Source organism: Equus caballus, chromosome 18 (assembly GCF_041296265.1).
Source record: "Equus caballus isolate H_3958 breed thoroughbred chromosome 18, TB-T2T, whole genome shotgun sequence".
In the NCBI taxonomy this organism is placed as follows: Eukaryota; Metazoa; Chordata; class Mammalia; order Perissodactyla; family Equidae; genus Equus; species Equus caballus.
The window spans coordinates 81,453,100-81,480,204 of NC_091701.1; the positions used below are offsets into that span (position 1 = coordinate 81,453,100).

Consider the following 27,105-nt stretch of genomic DNA (forward strand, 5'->3'; position numbering starts at 1 on the left):
TACACGCTTTTTGGGAGCTGGGGAAATTGCCAGAGGCCAGTGAAGAGCAGCTTCCCGGTGGTAACAGGAGTCTCCACAGCATTTTCGGAGGGGGCTCTTAGGTCAGAGCTAAAGAAGCAGATTGCGCCCCAGCCACTGGGCTTCGTGGGGGGAGGGCAATCACAGAAAGGTGGGTACAGGCGGAGATTCTGAAAAGAAAATTGCTTCAAGGAGTATTTGGAGATGTTTTGCTGGAAGCTTGAGATTTGCTAAAGGTTAGATGAGTAGAAAAAACGGAGAAAGTGTTGAATAGCAAGGATGAGTAGTTCAGTTTTTTCGTGTGTAAAGATTTTTTTATTGTGGTAAAATATGCGTAACATAAAATTTACCATTTTAACCATGTAAGTGTACATTTCTGTGGCGTTAAGTACATTCTCATTATTGTGCAACCATCACCACCATCCCTCTCCAGAACGTTGTCATCTTCTCCTACTGAAACTCTGTGCCATTAAATACTAACTCCCCATTCCCCGCTCTCCTCAGCCCCTGGCAACCACCATTCTACTTTTCATCTCTGTGAATTTGACTATTCTAGGACCCCATATAAGCAAAATCATACAGTATTTGTCTTTTGGGGACACTCTTTTTTCACTTAGCATGATATCATCAAGGTTCACCTGTGTTGTAGCGTGTCAGAATTTCCTTCTGTTTTAAGGCTGAATAATATCCCATTGTGTGGATGGACCACATGTTGTTTGTCCATTCATCTCTTGATGGCTATTACTTAGGCTGTTCCACCTTTTGGTTATTATGAATAATTCTGCTATGAGCATGAGTGTACAAATATCTGAGTCCCTGCTTTCAATTCTTTTGCATAGATACCCAGAAGTGGAATTGCTTGATCATATGTTAATTCTATTTTTATTTTTTTGAGTAATCACCATTGTATTTTCCACAGCAGCTACATTATTTTATATTCCCACCAGCAATGCACAAAGGTTTCAATTTCTCCACATCCGTGTTGACATTTGTTTTCTGTTGTTTCTTTTCTTGATAACAGCCATCCTAATGGATGTAAAATGGCATCTTATTGTGGTTTCAGTTTATATTTTTCCAATGATTAGTGATGTTGAGCACCTTTCCATTTTCTTATTGGCCATTTGTATATCTTCTTTGGAGAAATGTCTTTTACTCATTTTTAAATCAGGTTGTTTGGTTTTTTGCTGTTGAGTTGTAGTGGTTCTTTATATATTCTGGATATCAATCCCTTATCAGATATATTTTGTCTTATTCCATGAGTTGATTTTTTTACTCTGTTATAGTGTAGTTTGATGCACAAAAGTTTTTAATTTTGAAGAAGTTCAACTTACCTATTTTTTTCTTTCGTTGCTTGTGCTTTTGGTGTCATGTCCAAGAAATCATTGGAAAATCCAATGTCATGAAGCTTTTCTCCTGTATTTTTTCTAAGAGTTTTATAGTTTTATCTCTTATGTTTAGGCCTTTGGTTTATTTTTAGTTACTTTTTGTATATGGTATAAGTTAAGGGTCTAAATTCATTTTTTTGCATGTGGATATCCAGTTTTCCCATCACCATTTGTTGAAAAGACTGTCTTTTCCCTATTGAATGGTCTTCGCACCCTTGCTGAAAATCATTTGACCATACATGCAAGGCTTTATTTCTGGGCTCTTTGATCTATTGGTCTATGTGTCTATCTTTATGTCAGCACCACACTATTTTGATTACAGTAGATTGGTAGTAAGTTTTGAAATCGGGAAATGTGAGACCTCCAGCTTTGTTCTCTTTCAAGATTGTTTTGGCTATTCAGGGTCCCTTGGGGTTCAATATGAATTTTAGGATGGAGCTTTCAATTTCTTCCACAGGTGTCATTGGGATTTTGGTAGAGGTTGCACTGAATCTGTAGATGGCCTTGGGCAGTGTTGACATCTTAACAATGTTAAGTCTTCCAATTAATGGACGCAGGGTGTCTTTCCATTTATTTGTGTCTTATTTCATTTCTTTCCACAATGTTTTGTGGTTTTCAGTGTCCAAGTGTTTCACCTCCTTGGTTAAGTATATTCTTAAGTATTCTTTTTGATGTTATCGTAAATGGAATTGTTTTCTTAATTTGCTTTTAGGACTTTGCATTATTAGTGTATAAAAATGAAACTAAATTTTGTGTGTTGATTTTGTCTCCTGCAACTTTGCTGAATTCACTTATCAATTCTAGTACATTTTTTTGGTGGGATCTTTAGGGTTTCTGCATATACGATTGTGTCATCCACAAACAGTGAAGTTTTATTTCAGTTTGCATGCCTAAAAGGATGTTTCTCTGAGTTCTGTGAGCCACTCTTGGACATGACACCAAAATACAAATAAGGAGATTGGGTAAGGTTTGGGGATCTCCAGGTTTCACGTGCATTGGAACCACCTGGGGGGGTTGTTGAAAATATTTTTGGGTTAGTAGGTGTGTACGGGGTCCAGTGGTTTGCATTTTTATATCTGAAGTGATTTTGATGTGGGTGAGTTTGTTTTCTAGCATTCCTTACGGCCTAAAATTCTGTGAAATATCCTCCAGTAAGAGGTGGCTGGGTGCTCACCAGAGGAGATGAGATGTGGAGATGGGTGGTTGAGTTAGGGGTTGTTCATTATGCTAACTGCATTTGTGGAGTAGATGTTCTCCTGAGATTCTGGCATCTCAGGGTTGGGAGAACAGGAGGAATTATAAAAGGTGGACTCTTATTATTTGAACCTGAGAACGGTAGCTGGCTCCAGAAGTAGTTGGTGTGAGGTGAGTGAGGGAGAAAAGAGTTTTCGAAAAATAGAGGCAGAAGAGGGCCTGAGGAACAATTTTCCACAGAGGGGCCACTGGTGGGATCCTAGTGCCGTCGATTTATCACCAAGAAGCCCTTGACGGGACAGTTTTGGTGGGGGATCTCAAGGAGCAGTGTCGGAATCAGGGGAGGAACTTCACGGTAAGTGAACAGCTGATGACCAAGTCGCATCTATAAACATGCACACCCTCATGTGTAAAATTAGTGTAAATATTGGTGTAAAATTAGTAGTTACCCTGTTTATTTACATGGTTTAAGAATTCACAGTTCATAAAGGAAGAGAATGAAAAGTCAAAATCTCTCTCCCATCACTCCCCAAAGGCTGTTCGATTTTTATTTTTAGTTCTTTTAACGTTGAATAATTGATCTCTGCCCTATTTTTAGAGCCATCAACCTAAGACGGTATCTTTTGTCTGCCTGCTCTGAAATGTGAGGGACATCTCACACTGTGTCGTGCTCTTTCCTGCTTCCCCTACCTCCTGATTTTTATTTCTTGCATATTTAAAATTTTCTGGTCATTTTAGCAGGAGTCTTGTAGTTAAAACAGACTTGGAGAGGGAGGGCTTAGGGTTAGAATTATGTGCTAAGTTGCTCTTGCCTCTTGGGAGAGAAGTACGGGGGGGCAGCTGAAGCACAAATGCCTCCTTCGACAGTTGCTGAGAGCTGCTCGGCGCACAAGGCCCTGGAAGGTTGATGGTGAGGGATGGAGAAATTTTTTGGAGGGAAAAATTGCATATTTCCTCCTCCGCTATTTTTTAAAGGTAAGAAGGTGCTGGAGAATGAAGGGCCTAGTAGGATTTTGTTCTGGTTATAATGGGAAGCCACCATGGGTTTTAAAGAAGGAAGAAACATTATCTGATTCATATTTTGAAAAGGTCATGCTGGCAGCTTTATAGACGTGGACTGTGGGGGGCAAGAGGCAGCAAGGAGACCAGTTGGGGGGCGCCTGCGGTCCTGGGGCGCAGTCCCTGCAGCCTGCGCTTGGCCGCAGCAGAGGAGTTGCAGGGAGGTGGGTGAACCGGGCTGTGTTTTAGGGGTAGAGCTCTAGACTCTGGATGGTTTCGGGGTGGGTGGGCCAGAAAAGGAGAGGGGTTGTGGCAGACAGAATAACTAATGGCCCCCGAAAAAGGTCCACAGCCTAACCCCCAGAACCTGTGAGGATGGTAAAAGGGGTTTTGATCACCAAATTCCAATGTGTGGAGGTGTGTCCCCCCCAACACGCAATTGTCGGGACAGCAGCAGGGTGTCTGAGAATTCACCTCCATTCTAACACTGTTTACCTGGAGGTAGCGTCAGATCGCACAGTAAGGGGGTCAGTGCGAAAAGACTGCCCCCCACCCCCACTTTAGAAGGCACTCGCTAGCCCAGGTTACCTCCTGCGCTTCTGACCCACCCGCTATAGATGGGGGTTCCCACCACCTCCTTGGGTTTGGTTAATTTGCTAGAGCGGCTCACAGAACTCAGAGAAACATGTTACTTACTAGATCCCCGCTTTATTATGAAAGGATGTAACTCAGGAATGGCCAGACGGGAGAGATGCATAGGGCAAGGTGTGGGGAAAGGGCGTGGAGCTTCCGTGTCCTCTCCTAGCGCACCAGTCTCCCCAGTCTCCACGTGTCCACGTGTTCACCAGCCCGGAAGTCCTCTGAACCCCCTCCTCTGAGTGTTTATGGAGGTTCATTGCATAGGTGTGATTGATGAAATCATTGGCCGCTGGTGACTGATTGAACCTCCAGCGTCTCTCCGCTCCCCAGAGGTCAGGGGGTGGGACTGAAAGTTTCAACCCTCTGTTCATGATTGGCTCTCCTGTCAACCAGCCCCCATTCTTAGGTGCTTTCCAAAAGTCATCTCCTTAACATAAACCCAGCTGTGGTGGAGAGCGGCTTGTTATGAATCACAAGACACCCATTTCACCTTTGTGGCTCTGAAGTAATTTCAAGAACTAAGGACAAGAGGCCAAATATTATGCTCTTATTGCTCAGGAAATTCCAAGGGTTTTGGGAGCTGTGAGCCAAGAACCATGGACGAAGACCAAATATATATGAGAAATATATTTTGGTCATTGGAATGACCAAATACATGTATATATTTCTTATAAGTCACAATATCACGTGTGGACAAAGAGACTCTGTAGATGGGATTCAGTTAAGGATCTTGAGAGGGGAGGTTATCCTGGAATATGAGTGGGCCCAATGTAATCACAAGGGTCCTTAAATGAGTTGGAGAAGATGTCATGATGGAAGCAGAGGTTGGAGTGATGTGAGGAAGGACCCACCAGCCAAGGAATACAGGCTGCCTCCAGAGGCTGGGAAGGCAGGAAGATGGATTCTCCTCTGGAGCCCCCAGAAGGAGTCAGCCCTGCCAACACCTCGAATTTAGACTCTAGACTTTGATTTTGGACTTTTGACTTCTGGAAATGTAAGATGATAGTTTGTGTTGTTTTAAGTCACAAAATCTTGGAAGTTTGTTACAGCAGTAAGAGCAAATTAGTGCAGGAGTCAGGAATGACTATGGGGCTTTTTCCTGGAGGCTAGTGCTGCTGATGCCGAACCTCTCAATCTCAAGTTCCTGTGCCCAATGCGCCGCAAGCCAAACACTGAGACATCGGCGCCTGGAGATGCAAACAGATTTATTCGAATTGGCCAAAACGAGTATGTGGGAGGCTGGGTTCACTCAACTCCGCCTCCCTGAGAATGGAAAGCAGGGGCTTTCATAGAGCTAAGGGGCTAGGCAGGAGGAGCTTCGGAGAAACAAAGGGGTCCCTCCCAGTAAGCCCCTGGGCAGTCTGACTTCTGGGCTTCGGCGGATGCAGAGGGCCAGCCATTCAGTGATCGCAACCTCCCCAAAGGCACTGTCTTCCTTCTGCAAAACAAGCTCATGAATCCTTGAGACCCCTGAGTCACTCCTCAAGTTAAACTGGAAAAGCAACAAATGAGTTTAGTATCTATAGTAACCCTCAGGTACCTGTCAACATGGGAAAGACTGGAGAGTTGAGAAGAAGGCTAAGAGGACACTGAACCTGCTCCCTTCAGGTGGGCTGTTGGTCATCTACGCGGATCTGTTGGTGAGCGAGTTGGCCATGGTCTCAGGGGCAGGTCAAGAAGAGATGGAAATGTGGGAGTGTCGATGCAAAATAACCATTCTGTGGAGAAGGGAAATAAGGTGAGTTTTGCTTGAGCCAGAGTGAGGATTATAACCCGGGAAGGCCTTAGACAGCATGGCAGAGAAGCATGGGTGTCAGCACAGTCTTCTGTCTTTTTAGAACAAAGAACATACATTAAACACACCCAGGATTCATTTTCATTGGTTTCAAAGAGGTATTCAGTTGCAAATTACAGGTCAACGTGACCACGACGCCAGGAAAGTGGCTAATCCAGGCGTTACCAATAGGGCGTTACCAATAGGGGGTAGGAGGGGAAGTTTGCATTCTCCTCTTAAGAGAGTATATTCTTTACTTTGATGGTTAAGCAGATGTACAATGTATGTTTGATAGGCCAGAAGTCAGGCTTTTTAGTTCAAGCTGAATCAGTTTTGAACCCGAATAGTTAACCTTTAACTCTATATGTGAAAATCTCTTGTCAGGAGCCACCAGCATATAGATGGTGTTTAGAGACCTGGGGTTTCATAGCCACAGAGAAAGCCTATTACATTAATCATGGAAAGACAGCTCAGTAACTTCCAAACAGAGGCCACATACAGGCTGATTCCCCCTCATTTCTCGCTGTTTAAATTACAGTTGTTTTCTTTTGAGTCACCAAATGACATTTCAAAAGATAATAAGAAGTTGCCACTTTGGGAGGGGAAAAAAAAGCAACATTAAGCATCCTTTTAAAACATCAAATTTCTGGACTGTGTAGGTAGTTGCAGTATTTCTTCATTATTTTTTGAAGAATACATATGAGCTCATTTAACAGACTTAAACCTATAGTTCAGTTTGGGGGAATTTCTATGGGTATACGTTTTTAAGAATTTACTTCTTATTGAGTGGATAACATTGAACTTGGAATGAACCAAACTCCCCTTTTCTGTTGGTATCAGTTGCTTCGTGCTGGTTTTTTTTTTCCCCCCAAGGGTTTGGTGATAGCAGAAAATGAACTTTGAAATCAAGGGTAAATTTTGTGTAAAGGCAACACGCCTAGAGGAATGTACATAAATTCATTTACCCCCTAACATATAGGCCAAAGGTCGTCAGCCAGGGGCAGCTTTGCCCTTCCCAGGGCACATCTGGCAATGTCTGGAAATATTTTTGTTGTCCCACAGGGGATGGGATGCCACTAGTGTCTAGAGGGTAGAGGCAGGGACGCTGCCCAACATACCACAGTGTGCAGGACAGCCCGTCACTTCCAAGATGCCAGTGGTGCGGAGGCTGAGAAAGCCTCTTACAGAACTTGTAAACCAATAGGTTAGGAAAATGGGAGCTAGTGTCTTTCTGTCCCTTAACATATATGCTGTTTCCTGCATAAATCTGGTTGTGCGCTGAGCCAGCGGAGTTCATCTTTTGCTGCCCTGACATAACTACTACAACGTTCTTGCAGAATCTATCATTTTTATTTCGTGAAAAAATGGCTAATTCAGTGTTAGCTGGAATGGAAGGCAGAAAGAAAAGAGTTTGCTTGAAGTCTTAATTTAAATGGCTTTTTTGGGGGGGCTAAGATTAAAAGGTGTTAAATTTATTATAGTCTTAAATTTTTGGAAAAAAATTTCATGAGAAGTTTTTATTTTGGACTATTTATCAAGTATTGTTAACGTCACGCCCTCTTTAGTCATGACTGATGCAACCCTGCCCTGATGTAAGTATTTGCTTGTTTTGGATAAAGAAAAGTCACCTGAAATTACTATAATTGAAATAAAATAAAATTGTAAAAATTGCCTTATTTCTTTTTTATTCTTTGGCACTGTTGAAATAGAAGCATTGTGATTTTTTAAGAAATCCTTAAGAAAAGTCTTCTGCCTCTCATTTACTAACTGAAGCAGCAGCCGGAGGAACAGATGTGGGAAGGAGCGGATTTGCGCAGCGCTCTCTTTTCATTCCTAGATTTTGCAATATGAACTTTAATTATTAAATTATTTAGAGACTTTGAGAAACGTAAATCATTTAGTAGGATGTGGGATATACCTTAATTCCTGTGACTAAAGATCAGGCCCCTAAGATGGCAGATAAAGCTAGTAAATTAGAATTAAGTAAGTTATACTTTTAAAGATTCCTAAAATGAGGCATACGACAATGTATGCCTAAAAGCAGTGACAAGTTTGAAATGTGAAAAGCAGTTGAGATACTATGACTTCCAGGATATGGAAAAGGACTTTCAGGAAATCAGCCGTAAGCATTGTCCAGTTTCTTAGGAATCCTGAACACATATCCGTCCACGCACTAACCCACGTGGTTTGTTAGAGAACTCACATCCTCATTTGCTGATGATTCTTTTGTAATTTTGACACATATATACAAGACATATGGAAATTATGCGCTTGGACTTGAGTTCCTTTGGGGAGTTTGTAGTACATAACATACCTCTTGGGTTCCAAAGTGACACTGTTTTAATTGAAAATGTTATTTTAAAACCCAGTGAGTGGGTTGCTTTGCACTGACTTCTACAGTTTTTCCCCCCAGTTGTCTTCATTTTCTCGTCTAAGCCCTAGCTATTTCAGACGGTAAGTTATCTGCTGAATTGTACTCTCTTCATTAGTTCTTTTGCTGGAATTTTTTTGTATCCTCAATATTCATTCATTTTATTCACTCTTTCATTCATATGCTTAATCATTCACTTATTCATTACTTCTTAATTCATTTATTCACTCAGTAAACCTTGATTAAAAGATGTATGTATATGCCTTATGTCTAACTGCTTGCTCCACGTCTCCATTTGGATATATAATGTGCGTAGCAAACCTAATAGGTCCCAAACAGGAGTCCTGAATTCCCGCTACCACCTTCTCCTCCTGCAGTGTTCCCCATCCCAAGACATTGCTTGCTCCTTTAGTTATTTAGGCCAAAAATTCTGGAGTTTTCCTTGTCTCCTCTGTATCTTTCATAATCGCATCTAATCTGTAAGCCGCTCCTGTTGACTCTGCTTTTGCTGTCTGCCCAGCATCTGATGGCTTCTCATGAACCCCACGTTACCACCCGAGTCCAACCCACCACCAGCCTCTACCTGGATCATTGCAACAGCGTCTTGAGTGGACCCTCTGCTTTTTCCCTTGCCCCCACCCTTAGTCTACTGTCAACACAATAGCCTGGGTGAACTTTGGAAAATGAATCCTGTCAATCCTCAGCAACTTCCTATTTCATTAAGAGTAAAAGGCGGTGTTCTTACAGTGGCCTGCATACCGGGTCCCACACAACTGACCCCTCATTGCTTCTCTGACTTCATTGCCCACGACACTCCCCTGGAATCTTTCCACTTGACCCAACCTGGCCTTCTTGCTATTCTAAACATACCAGGTATGCTCCTGCCTCAGAGCTTTCGCAGGTGGCTGTTGTCTCTGCCTGGAATTCTGTTTCCCTAGTATCCATGTGGCTTGTTGCTTCACCTTGAAATCTTTGCTTAGTCACCTTTTCAGAGTCCTCCTCTGTCCACCCTTTTCAGCGTCGTCACCTCTCCGTGCTGTATACTTCCAAACTCCCTTTGCCTGTTACTGCTTTATCCTCTTACTGATAGCGTTTATCACCATCTAACGTGCTTAACATTTGTTTATTGATTATACTACTTACCCCTGCTCCCCAACACACACTAAATTGCAAACTCCGGAAAACAAGGGCTTCTGCTTGAAACATGGAAGCCACAATTTTTTGTTGAATGAGTAAATAATTTCAAATATGATGTAGGAGCCAGTGAAGTAACATATAATCTGAGGAAATAGATACATTACAAAGTACTATTTTTATTTCACATGTCTTCAAGCTTCCATGTAATTCTGTTTTCTCATTTGGAAATAAAAATGGAGTGTTAATGAACCTAAAACATCCTGTAGATATGGTGAGAACTACTGTTTACTTACTAAAATAGGCAAGATATTCTACCTAACAGTCAGTATTCTAAATGTTAGTTATGAAAATTGTGTGACTGCAGGTTGAGTGGTTGGCATTTTGCAGAATGCTGTGGAAGTTGAATTTTAGAGAAAATGAGGTCACATCAATATTAGCTTTTCCATATCTAGCCTTGAGTAAAGTATGTGTAGTGTACGTGATATTCATTTTGAGTAAAATTGTGATACATGACAATCGTGAGCCTCTGTGTCCAGTAACAGGCCTTAATAGTGTTACTTAGGAAATGTAGTGGCACCTACATGTTTGTAAAGTGGGGAAATCCAGTTTTGGGTTGGCCTTCAGTTTGAAAGTTACTTTGCATACAAATGGGCAGAATGCACACCATCCATGCTCATAGCTAAGGTCATAATTCAGAGCAAAGGACAGAGCCAGACACAGTTGAGGATCAGAAAACACAGATCTCTAATCCGTAGCTGTAGGCAGAGCTGGGTCCCTGTGGACGAAAGGAGGCTCCACCCCAGAAACACACAACTTGTGACACGCGTCTTGCGTAAGGTAATTAAGGAAACCAAAGACCTCTTGGGAATACCATTGTCAAACAGCTGTGTATGTAAAATTAACTCACAAGCAGAGCCTGAAAAATTTCTTCAAATGGAAATAACAGCCTTGGTATAGAGATCCCAACACATATCAGCTCTGGGTAAGACCAGTGTGAGACCCACCAATGAGGATCAGTAGAATCAAGATGTCTCAGAAGAGAGGTCTGGCCTGGACAGGTCTGCTTAGGCTCCCTCAGCTATACATTTTCAGTAGTTTCTTAGTGAGGGAGAACTGGAAATTAATATTTGAATTTACTCTATATCATTTATGGTTTGCCGGGTATGACAGTGCTCAAGTGAACTGTGTAATTAGTGTACCATGCTTCTCGTTTCAGATTCATTCATTCTTAACTAACCCTTATGTGGTCATCAGAAAGATCCCAGTTTAAGAACCGTCTTTTGCTCTCGATAGATATTTGAGTTGACTTGAGCCCACTGGGCTGTCGTATCCAGCATTCCAAGGACCAGAGTGGGCAGACCAGGAACGCAGGGCTCCTCCTGGAGTGCTACCTTATGGAGACTTTTTTTCTTTCAGGATAGTGTTGACATTTTACAAGCAAATTTAAAAAACTGTTGTGTAATGAGCCATGGACATTAAGCATGGAGCATGGTGTCTTTTGCTTTCCAAAACTTATACCTTATTTCCATTCTTTTATTTAAATTATTTAGTGAGTGTTCAGTAATTCTGGCTAGAGAGATGAAATATTCTTACTTTCTGACAAAAGTGTTAGGAGAGAGAGAAGTGCTGGTTGGAGTTGCGCAGTTTGGTGCTGTAGGAATTGACGAGGAAACAGAACAAGGTGAATCACACCCCAGCTACTAGATTATGCATCAGATTAAATGTGACTCTTCAGGAAGGCAGGAGAAAGAAACCGCTCCCATGGTAACTGTTGTTGTAGTTGTATTTTTACTTGCCTTTCAGAAAATATATGAAAGCTAAATAACACAGCAGTAGTGATGCTTGTAATGTTCTACCCATTTTCAAATAACAAGAGCTCTGAAAACTTAATGATTTTATCTCCCTCTTGAGTTGGCATTGTCAGTTTGATATCCAGCAAACATTAATCACCAGGGGTAAATGTATAGAAGACGTTTCCTATAAATGTCCGAAGATGCTTTTTCAGGGAAAGTGTCTTGTTAGAGTTCTCCTAGCTTGCTAAATGATCACTAAGGAAGATCTTAGTGCCATCCATCCTTTAGGGCTAAAAAACCCCGCCCCTCCCCAATGATATTAGATGTAGTGTCTCTTCTTTGGCTGGTCACAAGGAAATTAAAAAATAAATTTTTAGTGCAGCTACCTCATGACAGCTACCTCACTGGAATACCTGTTTGGATTATCAATGCCCACTTTTCCTCTTTCTCTTCAGTGTCTGTCTTTTGTCTGTATCAAACTCTGAGAGTAGGTAGGAAAAGGGAGGCAGATGAAACTGGATTCTCATTAAAATTGGTTTATTTAGAAAAGAGCTCTTATAAAAGATTAGGTCAGAAGTTGAAATTCAACACGCTATTCTTTTTTCTGTGTCATCAGATTGGACTGGATGTTGGCTGAATTTCTTTCAGAGTCGAAGTTCTATCTTTCTTGGTGAGGTTGGCACAGAGAACAAGGTCAGACGGTGACCTGTGAGGCGCCGATCTGTCTGTGGCCTGTGACAAGACTGTTTTGCTCATGTTTTGCTCTTGTTTCTGTAATATCCGTCAAGGCTAGGACTTCAGCTTCCTACTCTAAGACTAAAAGATAGATTAATTAACAAAATACTGGGCCCGGTTGGCGGCATAGAGGTTAAGTTCATGTCCTCCGCTTCAGCGGCTCAGGGTTCATCGGTTTGGATCCCGGGTGTGGACTTACACACCGCTCATCAAGCCATGCTGTGGCAGCATCCCACACAGAAGAACTAGACGTACTCACAACTAGGATAGACAACTCTGTACTGGGGGGTTTAGGGAGAAAAAAAGAGAAAGATTTGCAACAGAAGTTAGCTCAGGGCCAATCTTCCTCACCAAAAGGCATACCTTAAAAAACACACACACACACCAAAATACATTAGTATTTTTTGGACTTGTATGTATTCACACGACTTAATGATCTCTTGAAATGATTTATTTTATAATATACCACCGTGTTTCAGTTCTCATCACAATCCAAACAGTAGTTTAATGGCTCAGAACAGAAGACATCCTATGTTTTACTTTAAAAGCACGTTTCTTAACTTTCTATTTGGTGGCAAACACTTAGAAATGTTTTGAAATTTTATCCTATTAAAAAATTTTTTTTTAAAAGATTGGCACCTGACCTAACATCTGTTGTCAATCTTTTTTCTTCTTCTTCTTCTTCTTCTCCCTAGTTGTTACCCATACTGTACACTTGTTAATATTAAATTGAATAATTAATAATGCTTAAATTGAATGTGGCATATTTACAAATAGTATTTATTGTTATTATTTAATTGAAGTAGTGTATTCCTTACTCTTTTTGGTTTCTCATCTCATTTCTCTAACTAGATTATCAACTTTTTGCTATAAATACCAATTCTCTTATATCTTTACATCTGCCACAATGTCTCACTCAAGGTAGAGATTCAATGCAAATTTGTTAATGGACGAACCAATAATCCTGCAACTTGGAACATGCCAGAAGGAAACATGATGATATTCTTTCCCACGAACTACCTATTTAAATGCCTCTTGGAAAGAATGTTCAGCAAATTACCTTAATTTGCAAAATTGCCTTCATAACATTTGCAGCTGTTCTACTTCTCAGCAAAATGATTCATATTATTTTAAAGACACGACAACTTAAACAAGGTCAAAGCTAATGGTAATTAGCAATAAAAAATACAAAATTTGCAAATTCTGCATAGTGTGAATGTTCACTGGATTTTCAAGAAGGTGGTCAGCTATATTAGAGAAAACTTTTAAGGTGGAGCTGACTGATAACCTTTCCAAAATGTCATTAGAATTTTCTTTTTTTTTTTCCCCTCTTCTGCTTTACCCCCCTCCTTCCTCAATTATTGAGCTCTTTCTAGGTGGCCAACCTTTCCTGGGAACTTTCTGTTCCATTATTGTATAATTTCCTCCTCACACACATCCTCTTGGTAAGCTATTATTATCTATATCCTGATGACCAGGAAACCTTGAGGTTTGGAGGGTTCAGGACTTCTGGCGTGAGCTTGGCACTTTTTTCACGGAACTGAAACAATCACCTCATCTTCTATCTTTCGATGTGTGACCTTGGAGAAAAACATCATTTAACTTCTCTGTGCCTTTTAAAAGTATTTTTTCTTCTAGGAAATGGTAATAAAAATGTCTGCCCTACTAACTTCCTGGGGTGCTGTATTATCCTGGATAACTGAGATAATTAAAACACGGGAAATAGAGGGCATTATTATTTTTATTATATCTGAGTCTTGATCCCATTGGTGGTCACCAATGTGCAAACTTTGAAGAAGGGATTAGAACCAGATTGTAATTAAAAATGGTCTGTTGATGTTTTCTTTTGGATTTAAAACACCTAAGACATATTCACATATTTGAGTTTTTGCAGTAGACAGAAAAAGATCTGGAAACTGGACTTTTGTGTTTCTGTAGCTGTGGGTAAACCCAGATCAGTCCTGTACAGAAAAGCCTGTATGATCTAGAGGAAGTGACGTATTTTCCTCTAACTTACTTCCGTTTCAACTTGACAGTTTATTTCTCATTGGAATCTAATTATTCGGGTCACTGGATCTGTGTTTCCTGTTTTTATTGAAGAGGAAGACACACCATGCCACCAAGGGGAGGCCAGGCTGGCCTTCGACAGCGCGGCGAGGCGGCTCCTTCTAGTGTCCGGTTAGCTGGTTCTCTTCCTCCTTCTTGGTCAGTTTCCAAATCTGTCTTTTCTGAAACACCATAAAATGTCCTGAATCTCAAAAGAAGGTAGTGTTTGAGATTCCGTGAACTTTTTCCACTGTTTTTGAAGAAAGAGAAGTAGAAGCTCTTGAAGGCTCTGTGAAAAATCATCAAAGAGTAGGGGACAATCCATCAGCATAAAGATAAAGGAAGAGAATGTGCTTCCTGAAAAGGTTATAGTTGATACATGCACACGTGCACATGTACACTCACGACATGTATATTTGATATTTTAATGAACATAGAATAAGCAATATTTTAGCAATGAGGGAAATAAAAACGTGAAAAAAATTACTTAGTTTCTCTAGTAATCAACTATTTAGCTGTTTTACTGTTTTCATGATTCCTTCCAGGAGAGAAGACAGTTTTGTTAATCCCGGCTTCTAACTCTATTCAGACGTTTTCCTCTCTTTAGCGTCTCCTTTCCTAGAAGCCCACAGCCTCTTTAGGAAGCAGAGCGTGAGTCACCCCACTCGTGCCTGCTCAGGCCTGCTCGTCACCCTCCAGGGCCTCTGCATGCCACTGGTGGAGCATTTGCTTGTCTTACGGATATGCCACTCTGGATGTTTCCTTCTTTACCTGTACGAGCTTCTCCCTAAATAAACTGAGCGTATCTCAAGAGCAGACAAACTTCCCAGCTTTTCTTCTCTTTCCCCACCGTGTGCGTCACAGAGCACACTCATGTAAAACACGCACTCAGAGCGGGTGGTGATTGGCAGTTTAGACACCTCAATTCATGGTGCTCACTTTCCACTGATGATGAAAGGCAGTCTCATAATATTTTCTGAATCCTGGGAAAGTGTAAACTTTCCATTTTCCATATTCAGTTCCAGTTATGTGCATACTCTCTAGAACTCACAAATCCTTGCCAAGTGGTAAAGAATTCTGATTGAACACTCGTGATGTGTGAAGCATTTTTGCGTGAAAACGTATCTACCCTGGAAATGCCTGCTTTTTATTTCTGTAAGTAGATAGTCATCTTTTTCTCTTGTTTTCATGTCCATATTAATGTTAATTATTCTAGAATATAAGTCCCGAGAAAACGTAGCTGTGTCTCTTCAGCTTATGGAAGGAACCTGACACAGGCTGAGCATAGATGACCGCTTAATGTCATAACATTGCTCGATGACGAGACGCAAAGCTAGTCGCAGCTGAGGAACTCCCAGTCTTCAGAAGTTATCAAATCGATCCCGTGAGGTGCCATCTACCGAGAGGAAAAACAGGAGAACAAAAGCACATTGTGAGATGTGTAAACTGTTCTTCAGTGAAGGAGGTTTGTGTATATAATTGAGTTTGGTTGTTTTTGTTTACAGAGCTCCTATAATTTCCCTGTGCCAGATTCTGAGTCAAAAGAAAACCATCAAAGTGCTCAGGCAACAGCTGTTCCGAGTCCTTGGGTGCAGTAATTCTGAGCCCAGGGCTGTACCTACTCTTGCCATGGAGTGAGGCTCTCTGTAAAACCCTGCCTTCTTCCACAGAGCTGTCCAGGTGACTGTCCTTGTGAAAACAAGTGTTAATCACCAGGTCTATTCAACAGATATCCCGAAGGAGAAAATAACCGTTAAGACCGGATGGTGGTTCATGAACTCCTCTCGGAAGAATTCTGTCATTGAACACATTTCTAAACCTCGTGGTGTAGTTCCTTCTTTGTAAAAGAAGAGCAATACTGGAGGTAGACCAGTGAGAATTGCATGTAGAGTTTAGTCAGCTCTAAGATATTTAATAAACCGTAAGTGATGTGGCTGTATGTTATGGAACTTTCTGCTCAGCTCAGCCATTCTTCTAATGTTTCTATCATTTGGAAGAAGTGGGTTAATAAGAAGAAAAACAAATAATATCCAGAAATGTAACTTGTAAAACAATAAGGATGAGGACTCATTTCACCTGATTTGAAAACATATTTAAGATTGATAATTAAAAAGACTGGGGGCCGGCTCCATGGCCGAATGGTTAAGTTCGCGCGCTCCACTCTGGCGGCCCAGGGTTCGGATCCTGGGCAAGGACATGGCACTGCTCGTCAGGCCACGTTGAGGTGGCGTCCCACATCCCACAACTAGAAGGACGTGCAACTAAGATATACAGCTGTCTACAGGGCGGGCGTTGGGGAGATAAAAGCAGAAAAAAAAAACAGATTGGCAATAGTTGTTAGCCCAGGTGCCAATCTTTGGAAAAAAAAAAAAAGGAAGATTGGCAACAGTTGTTAGCCCAATCTTTAAGAAAAAAAAAAAGACTGTATAATATTTTGTTAAAGAAAAAATTATCAATTGATATGGAATAACAGAGAGATTCCAGAAGTTAAAAGCTATTTTAATCTTGTCTAACACAGAGCAGGAATAACAGAGTGATAGGGAAAAGAAGCATTCATTAAATATTTATCTTGGTATAAGGAAGAATCTGTACTCTGTATACAAACACAGAATGTATAGCAACGGCAAAAGAAACAGAGTGCAAGAAAAGTAAAGTACACCATTACTTAAAATGGATACACATATATTAGATGAATATACTAATTCCATTTGATGTTTGTGCCAGGAAGATGAATGCTTGAGGAAATCTTACAATCGTTTTAGAGGAAAATGTGCTGCCTCTTAGCATTAAAATGTTTAAGCATTCTTACTGATAAAGGTAATAAAATAAGATTTTTTTCCTCTGGGGAATCAAGAATGTTGTCCATGGTGCTGTCATTGTTTCACTCGTGGAGCGTAATTTGTCACTATGTTTGAGTCGTGACGTTGCTGTTCTGGATGGTGACAGGAGTGAGGGTAATGGCCGACCCTGTGCTGAGTGAGTGGGGTGGTGGACATTTGGAGGAAGGCTTGTGTGTATCTGCTGATCAGACCGTCAGCGAGCCCATCACACAAGCCCCGGGGGCTCCAGCCCACCTTTTCAGTTTCATTGTTTGACATTTCCTCCAAAAGCCATTTTCCTACAGACCGTATTCATTTAAAAAAAATTAAAAACTTTTTTAATATTCGTTATTTTTTTCGTCTTCTTCTTCTCCCCAGTACACAGTTGTATATTCCAGCTGTAGGTCCTTCTAGTTCTGCTGTGTGGGACACCTCCTCAGCGTGGCCTGATGAGTGGTGCCATCAAGGCCGGCTCCTCGTGAACCAAGAACCCGAGAACCCTGGGCCACTGAAGCAGAGCGCGAGAACTTAACCACTCGGCCGTGGGGCCAGCCCCATATATTCATTTTTCACTCTGTTTTTGTAAATGTTTTCCCCCTTCCCTGAATGTCTTTTCTTCTCCTGGCAGGGGGATTCTTATTCGTCTTTTGAAATTTTGTTCAAACCGCACCTTGTCGGTGTCCCTTGGTCCCTGTGGCCCCTTAGACACGTGAGGCTGGCAGCTCTACCAAGGAGCCTACTGCTTCCTTGACGGCAGGGACTGCGTCCCAGCCACCTTTATACACAGAGTGTGTGTGGATTGAGTGAATAAAAAAACAAAGGAAAATCCCAACATCAGTATTATTTGCTAGCTTTCTAATTAAATTCTGTTAAACTGACGTTTGTCGCATTGACTCAGTATAAACTTATTTAACAATGACCAAATTGTGTAGCTCCCGACAATTCTATAACATGGGTAAGCAGTTATTACCAGGCAACTTTATTTTGCAACAGAGTTTTGTTGAGGTTTGTACTTGCCTCATTGCTTATTTGCTGTAATATGAGCCTTTTACTGTGTCACTATCAGGTTCTTAGTGTTTATAACGATACTCAAGAAGGTACATTTATCAGCTTTTTGAGGCCAAGGTGCCATTAGTGAACTTTTCTCTACTATTTAATGCTCTTAAGAGAAAATATGCCTAAGGACCCATCTTATTTTCAGGAAGTAAGTTTTTTTTTTTTTTTTCCATCTTTTGGGACCCAGAGATGAAAAATTGCCCCTTCTACAAATTATTCATCAATATAAAAATCTTCATGCAAACATTTAGGCTTCAAGACACAGAATGAATTTAGATTAAAGACTATATGACGTTTGTACTGGATAGATACAGGTTCTGTCGCAGATGACAGAGGCCACACTTGACAAGACGCAAGTTTCTCTCCCTTTCGAGGTTGTCTGCATGCAGGGAGCCCAGATCCAGTAAGGTGACTCTCCTCCACCTGGGTGGTGGGGTTGGTGTGGCGTCCCATGGTGTTAGGCGTTCAGGCGCCTTCTCACTCATTGCTTTGTATTTAAAATTTAATATGTGTTACTTTCCTTTTTATTGATTGATTATTATAGAGTGACTATCTGATCAGCAGTTATGCTTGACAAGAAGTAGAAGTCATGGTTTATTTACAGTATCTTATGGGTTTGGCATGGCAAAATTGTCTTGCAAATACATATTTGGTTAATTAGTGGAAAGTTCATATATTTTGGGCCAGGGTTGTTAGAGTACAACTTTTAACAGGACCTTGTGGTGTGAGTTGTGGGGCTGCCTGTCCAGGGTGGGATGGGAAGTGAGAGAGGGACAGTAAAGTGCTCCTGAGCCCTGAGGAGCAAGAGTTCTTTCCGGCATGGGTGCGAAGTGCTGCCCTTGAAGGATGGGTAGGGTTTCAATAAACAGGAAATGGAGGAGGAGGGCCAAGAGGAGCTTGGGGTGCATGGGGGTGGGTGAGCGGGAAGTCCTGACGGTGTCCCATTGCCTCGCATGGAGCACTTCACAGATGACCTATGACCCCCACTGCGCCTTGGGAGTGAAGCTGGAGGAAGGCTGTTTGTGAGCGATGGGGAGCGGTGTGGGTGCTGCCTTTATCCTTGTGCTTTTTTTTTTCCTGATAGGATGACAGATGAGTTTTATCTTGGATAATACCTTGACAAAACTTCGTCGATTTGTTAATTTACATTATTCAAGATGTTTCCGTGAGCTATACTAATCTTAATACCTGGAACATATGACTCATGTTTAGATGAGATTGTATTTAGAATTAGGCATAATAATGACAGCATCTGTAAATGTGTCACGTTTAAAGGCGGACATAAACTCTCACTATTCACAAAGAGCCTGGCTCCAAGGGCTTTCTGAAGTTAAAAGGTTGCACTATTCCATTTTCTGGTCACATTCTGCTGATACATCATTTAGAGAAAGTTCCAATTCCTGATGAAGAGCAGAGCGCTGACATGATTTTTCACTTAGGTGTGCAGAAATAATTGGTTAACTTTGTGCACAAAATAGGCTGAAATCAAGCTTTAATTAGTCAGACTTTTACATAATTCATCATGGTCACTTTGAAAGTCCAGCTGAATATGCTCTTGACTGTTATCGCGATGTGTTCATTTTCAAGGACTAGTTGTCTTTTGATAGTTCCTTTCCACACAGATAATTTAGGTCTTCCAAGTCAAGCCATGACAGTGCGCCTACGCTCCTTTTAAGGGGGTGAATTGTTACATAAGGATCCATAAAGAAATGAATCAGTCCATAACCAAGTTCTTCTTATTAAATATTATTCTTGATATCAATATAATCAGCTTTGAAGACAGGAAACTAAGTTAAGTTTCTTTCTGTCTTTTTGAATCCATAGGCTGTCCATCTGGCCCAGGCGAGCTTCCAGATTGAAGCGTTTGGCTCCAAATTCATTCTCGACCTCACACTAAATAAGTAAGTATTTAGTCACAATCCTGTTAAGAAGCAAGTACAACATAACTTCACTTCATGATAATGGTTTGGTCAAAATAATGTCTGTTGTTGGAGCAACTGATATCTTCCAGCTGATTATATGTCATTTAACACTTAAAGAAAAATGTAAAAGTCTGAAGTTAATTCTGTCTTTTTCTTTTGCTAAAAAGAAATGGCATTTAACATTTAACTTGTTAAATATCTCAGATACAGTACTTAGATATTATGATTTTAAATGGGATAAATATTTGAAGTGCTGCTAGTTAATTAAATGTTAACTCTAATCATTACTGTATATAGGAAGCATGATAAATTACTGACTCAAGTATAATTAGACTTCAGTCTAGAAATTTCTTCCATTTTATCTTTCATTATGCAATTCACATGACTTCTGTATAAAGAACAAAGAAAATGATGACTTGCAAATACCTATTTTGAGAAGGTTCTTTGCTTCGTAATTTACTCTAATACAGTTTCTTAGAAATTTTCGTCCGGATGAGAATTTACCTGATTTTCCTCCGAGCATGTGTGTATGTTGATATTTAAATGCTGTTCCCCAAGTTGGACCCAGTTGTACAGATGTCCTTGTACAAGGCACCAACAAGAGCTGTTGACTTCAGCCCGGCTCGTCAGCCTCTAATTGAACTAACGGTGAGCCTTTCTTTGGTGAAAGAGATTTCCTGTATGGTTTTCTTTAGTTTAGGAAGCTCCAGTCAGTATTTTAAACTCTCATCAGTATTTTGACCAGGACTGCATCTTTGCCAGAAAAATACCACGTAATGCTGTCAGACGCTATGCTGTAGGTGACCTCAGTCAATATCTGAGAAATTGCAAGGGACTGTAATGAACAACTCTTAAATTTCTTGTGTGCCAAATTCTCTGAGCTCTGCAGAAAAAAATGCAGAGTCAGCCTGGGTGCACCTTCCTCAGGTGTTGTTGCAGCTCTGAGTCAGAATGAGTCAGCAGAGGCCGGAGGGTCCTGTGTTGAAGGTGTTGCAGGGCTTTCTCTCTGAGTCTGCTGGGCGTCACCTGAGCTTCTTTTCACCATGCTGTGTTAGCATTGTGCCTGCCTGAGAGATTCATCTTGCCAAATCTTAGACTCTGTAGAATAGCAAGTATGGCAAATTTTAGTTTGTTTAGGTCCTCTATTCCTTTAACTCTTACTGCCATGGAGACTGTCATTCCAGGCTGTCATGTAGTGACAGCAACCAGTATTGCTGTGTGCTTTGAGTGGTTAAACAACTCAGCCACAGCAGAGCCTTCCAATCATATGACTGAGAAGGGGTCATGTGGGGTGTTCAGGGTACTTAGACGTCTGGGAACCCATCAGAAGATTATTCATCCTACCATTTAACATGCAGAGGAGTCAAGTTGAGCACCTACTCTGAGCAGCCCTTGCCTTGAGGAGCTTATCGTCTAGTTGGGAGAGGTTGATAGATGGATGTATAATTTTAGAAGAGTGTGAAATTTGCTGTGCTAGAGATCAGCATGGAATGCTATGGTAGCACCAAAGGGCGGCAGCTCTTCCAGCTGGAGGAGTGTGAAAAGGCGTCTTGGAAAAGCTGATGCTTGAGCTAAATCTTGCAGGACAAGTGTTAGTAAGGAAAGGAAGTGTTGGGATGGATGGGGGAGAGAGAGAAAAGGAGAACTGCTTTCTAGACAGAGGAGATAGTGTCTGCTGAGGAGGCTGGGCTGTGTCGCAGTGCCGCGTGTGAAGGGAGCGTGAGTCTCTTGTTGAACTTCATGGTAAATTACAAGGTTGGTGCAGAGAGAGATGAGTCAGGAGAGGTGGGCCCAGGGACAGCTCAACCCGGGGAAGATCTTGTGTGTCATGCTCAAGTGCATGGCCATTATCCCCCAGACTGTGAAAAATGATGTAAGGGGAACAAAAGAGGTTCCGTTCTCAGGAAGTGCTAAGAGGCAGGAGAGGGAATGCTTTCAAGACTGTTCAGGTGACAGAAATCACTAGGATTTCCTTGATGTGGCTGACAAGGCAGAAAGAAGAGTTAAAGTTAACAGCTGCCTTGATTGGATAGCTGGTGGGAGGTGGTATCCAGCAGAAATGGGCAGCACAGGGAACAAATAGGTTAAATGGAGAAGAGAAGAGAATGTGAAATCAGAGTAGACGTAACTGACATGAGGGGCTTTGGGACATACATGAGGCCGTGTCTGGGAGGTCGGTGGATGTAACCGTCTGAAGCCCCGGGAAGAGGTGCGGCGGGAGGTAGTAGAGTTGAGAGTCTTTTCCATATAAACATTAATGACAAACATGGTTGTGAATGAGATTGCCCAGGGAGCGTGGGTAGAGTAAGGACAACATAAGCTGGGAAGATAGTTGAGAGTTGAGGAGGAAGAGGAGCCCGTGAAGGGACAGAATGAGTGATCAGAGAAGTGGGAGGAGAATCAGGAGAATGATTCCATAGAGAGTTTCAAAACAGAAAGACGTGATATGTAGCCTCTGCAGTAGAATGATCTAGTGAGATAAGGAGCAACATCGCCCTTTGGATTTGCCAATCAGCTAATCACTGGTGGTCTGAAGGCAGCAGTTTCAGGGAAGTGCTGCGGGCAGAATCCCAGTTACCATGGCTGGGAGCGAATGAAAGGAGACGCCGTGGAGACACCAAGTACCCACTGGGCACGTTTGAGAAGGAAAGGGAGCTCAGGTGGTATCTAGAAGGAGACGGGCGTCAAGGGAGGCTGTAGGGATAACAGAGCAAGTCGATAGGCTGAGAGACCGTCTGGTAAGAGTGAGAGGGTGAAGATACAGAAGAGAAGGAGACAGTTTAAGGAGCAAGGTCTGGGTGAGGAAGGAAGGGAGGGAGAGCAAGCGCACATGGCAGAATTTAGTCTTGACCCAGGAGAGACGGTTCATTCCAACTCGTGTGATGGTGTCGGGGGTGTCAGGTAGGGATTGGTTGGCAGGCGAAGGGATGGAGTTGAGGACATGCGTCTCTGAAGATTCCTTCTTCTTGGAGACAGCGTTATCTGTTGTAGGGCTTGGGGTGGACAGGGAGGGTGGGTTGGAGCTGGAGAAAAATGACAAAAGTTTAGGCTCATTGCTGCGAGGAATGGATTAGGAAGCTCACCAAGGTCATGTTAAAGAATCTAGGAGAAATCGTGTGCTACGTGGTAGTCCTTGTGTCCTTCTTCCTGATGGTCTTTGTTTTTAACCTGGAGCCCCAGCACTGCAGAGTGTGAGGGGAGAGTGCAGATTGTCGTGTGACCAGGGTTCAGTTTTTCTGGTGGAAGCACAGAGTGAGAACAGTGCATGCAGAGCTCCTTGAGTACTGGTGAATAAGTTGGGTGGTTAAGTGTCAGGATCCAGTCTGGCTAAGAAAGGAGATGAGGTCAAGAGGAGGCTTCAGGACTGGGAGAAAATGGAGGTCTCTGAAGGGAAAGTAGATGCAGTGGGACGGAGATCGTGCACCCTGTAATCGTGAGGTATCTCCCCCACGCAGAGTCCCGAGCCTTCTGAGCCCAATGTGAGTGCGCGATACTGGTGTGACCTAGAGACAAAGGAATTGTGTCACAGTATGACGTGTTGGCTGGGATGCGTCTCTGGTGCAAATGAATTTTAATGGCTGGATTCATTAAAAAGTCTGATCCATGTTGGCGTAAATTTAGAGTCAAGAGAATTTTTAAATCAGTAGTGGAGGGACCAAAACATCTTCTGAGCAAAGGGGGATCTCATTTCCACTGCAGGGTGGTTATTGCCACACCATTTGTAACAATTTTAAATCATTGGAGGCAGGAAAAGGCAAAAGGTGTATGTAAGTACGTGGGCTCAGTGAAGGAATGAGCATAAAGACGTTAAAATAAGCTAATCCAAGCGGTGGCCCAGAATCGAAATGGTTGGTGACCCCGTGAGGCCGGGAATGCCAGCTCCTGAAGATCACCAGATGCGAGCTCCTGAGAGGACAGCTTTTTGTCTGTGCTTTCAGAGACTGAACAGGTGATGCCCTGCTGGCGAGGCGTCTCATGGCAGAGGTGCGTTTCCTTCATCCCTTCAGCAGGTGATGAGCGAGCATCTGCCCCATGCCTGGGGTGCTGTAGGCGCTGATGCACCTGGGAGTGAGATAGACATGGACCCTCGTTCCAGGGGAAGAGGCAGACAGTCAGCCACTAAATAAAGACGAGGGCAGGGCTGGCGTGGTGGCATAGTGGTTAAGTTCACGTGCTCTGCTTTGGCAGCCTGGGATTTGTGGGTTTGGATCCCAGGTGTGGAGGCACACACTGCTGGTCAAGCCATGCTGTGGTGGCATTTCACATACAAATTAGAAGAAGACTGGCACAGATGTTAGCTCAGTGACAGTCTTCCTCAAGGCAAAAAAAAAAAAAAGATGTGAAGAAGATGAAGATCGGCAACAGATGTTGACTCAGGGCAAATCTTCCTCACCAAAAAAAATAAAAATAAAAAAAAAATAATGACAAGTGCGTTGAAAACTCATAGCTTAGCTATGTGATGGAGAGGGACTGCAGGTCGAGGTGGCCAGTGTGATTTAGATGGTCGCAGAAGCCAGAAGGTCTGTCTGAGGAGGGACGTTGAGCTGAGACCTGATTGTCAAAGATGAGCCACCACGCGAAGTTGGAAGGCTGAGGGTTCCGCATGGCTGGGACAGTAAGACAGCAAGTGCTGAGGAGAATGTGGAATGTTCAAGAAGGACAAGCTGGTGTGACTGGAGTGCGGTGGAGGGCTGTAGGTGGGAAGCTGTTGGAGGCAGTAAGCATGGACATCACATGATGGGATTTACGTTTTATTTCGCCCAAAAGGTCCTCGTTGTGGCCTCAGAGGACCTTCAGTCGTATTCCTTTAGGATACTCCCCTGTTTAAATTTGTTTTGTTTTTCCTCTAGAATAACTAGTGTTCCAAGATAGAGACGGTTTAAGAAGGATTGCTCGATCAGCAGTTCTGCTTGTGTATCAATCCTTGGAAGGCTGGGGGCCTCTGAGGATTGTCTTCCCCATACATGTGACTGGAATTAGGCCAAAGCCCACGTTGCCCGTCGTTCAGTCTGCTGGTGTCTTTAGCAAATGTTTATTGGGAATAACCGGGATGAGAGCTGCATCGTGGCTGAGGGCACAGGTTCTGGAGTCAGACGGATCCGGGGGTGAATCTGGGGCCTGCCATTTACTAGCTGTGTGACCTTGGGCAAGTTCCTTAACTTTCTTATTTGCTAACAGCTTGAGATATAATTCACACACCATAAGTTCACTCCTTAAAGGCGTCCTTGTCACTAGTTTTTATGGTATTCACAGAATTGTACACTTGTCCCCACCATCTAATTCCAGAACATTTTCTTTGTCTCAGAAAGAGATCCCATACCCATGGCAGTCACTCGCTGTTGTCCTCTCCCCCACCCCTGGTGACCACTCACCTGCTTTCTCTCTCTATGGATTTGCCTGTTCCAGACATTGTGTATAAACGGATTTCCACAGCTTGTGGCCTTCTGTGACTGGCCTCTTTTACTCAGCATAATGTTTTCAAGGTTCATCCGTGTTGCCGCTGAATAATATGCCGTTGTATGGGTATATTCTTAACTTCTGAAGCTTTAGTTTCCTTCTTACGCTGAGGTTGTTGTAAGGATTGAATGAGATAATGTGTGGTACTGACACATGTCTGCTAATTGGAAGGGTCCCAATGTGACTGTATTTGGAGATAGAACCTGTAAGGAGGTAATTAAGGTTATATCAGGTCAGAAGGTTGGAGCTCTGATCTCATAGGATCAGTGTCCTTATAAGAAGAGACATCAGAGAGCTCGCTCGCTCTCGCTCCCTCTCCGCTGTGTGAGGACACAGGAGACAGTGGCTGTCTGCAAGCTGGGAAAAGGGCCCTCGCCAGGAGCTGAATTGCCAGCATCTCCAGAACTGTGAGAGAGAAATTTCCATTGTTTAGGCTGCCCAGTCTGTGGCATTTTGTTAAGGCAGCCTGAGCTGACTAATACACTGAATAAATGTTTGTATTTAGGATTAAGGCTGTCACGGGGCGGGGTGTTGGGGAATTCGTGCTGAGGGAGCCTACGATCCACGAGAGCAGCACAAGTCAGCATTTTGTTCTGACTTGAGTAGGTGAGAAGGGGGCGGCACACCCTGTGATCTTCTCCCTGCTGAAAGTGGACTGAAGGGAAAATCGGAGAGTTTGGCAGGCCCGTGGTTGGTGTGCCTTCAAGGTAACGAGCACAAAGAATTCGGACAACATGCTTCTGCTGGGTTGAAAACATCTTTGAGATACCTTTGGTACTTCTCCACTTGTCCTACAGCCGTACCAGACATCCGTTCAAGAACATGACAAGACTGGTAGGCCATTGACCGTTTCCAGGTCCTCTGACTGATATGTGTGCGTGCTCAGCTCCTCAGCATGCTCTCCAGTTTATGCTGAAGTGAAATGCCTGCCACCCTCTGGCCTCTGCCCGGTGTGGAGGGGGATGAAGCCTCAGGCTGCAACAGGAGTGAAGCCGAGGCCAATAAGGCAGCAGCTTGTTCCTGCGAGAACGCCACTCTAGTGAGAGTGTGGGGGTAGGACAAGCCTCACAGGATGAGTACCTTTGTCTTGAACCCTGTCTGGGAGAGCTCAGTTGGGTGACATCAATGTAAGACATCAGTATTAGATGGCGATAGACTAAAATTGAGGGGCAGACCTGAAACTTGGAGAGCGAGGACTTTGCTTCACTGGGGACCCCGTGAGTGGCGAGAAACCGCTGTGATGGTGGACGAGGGGCTGGAGGAAATGCTAAAAGCCGTATTGTTATCGGCAAACCTGTGCCAAGCGACGGTGCTGGTGCACGTGCAGCTACCAGCTGCATGTGGTTGCGTTCCACTCTGCAGGGTGGGCAGAGGGCTCCGCCGTGAGCGGGCTGCTCCAGGAGAAATGCAGGGTGAGGTTGTAGGGGAACAAGCGTGGTCTTCGAGGACGCTGGTCTGTCCGTTTCCCTGAGAGGATAGTGGCTGAGGAGAGTTCCTGAGCAGAGCCTTGGGTGACAAGGGCCCCGCTGGAGATGTGTAACCCCGTAATGAAGGTCCTCTGCTCCGGCCCCTGCATTCTCGACTCACCAGCCCGTAGAAGAGGACCCCGCGGAGCCGTTCCGCTGAAGTTCTAGCACAGGACTCCCACTTCTCTGCACCCTGCTTGCTCCTCCAGAGCGGGAGGACGAGCAGCCGGGCAGAGCCTGACATCGTTGGGCCGTGTGCCGGGGACTGATAGGCAGGGTTACTTTATCTAAAAT

General features: G+C 43.0%; 1 protein-coding gene across 6 annotated transcripts in view; it reads left to right on the forward strand.

Moving 5' to 3' along the window:
• The window catches only part of ADAM23 (ADAM metallopeptidase domain 23), a 151,839-nt gene that overhangs the window by 15,737 nt on the left and 108,997 nt on the right, over nucleotides 1-27,105 (forward strand). For all 6 annotated transcript variants that reach the window (XM_070242155.1, XM_070242154.1, XM_023622491.2 and 3 more), the window contains exon 3: nucleotides 19,791-19,867. In XM_070242155.1, the coding sequence (XP_070098256.1) occupies nucleotides 19,791-19,867 (77 nt within the window). The remainder of the gene's footprint in view (nucleotides 1-19,790; nucleotides 19,868-27,105) is intronic.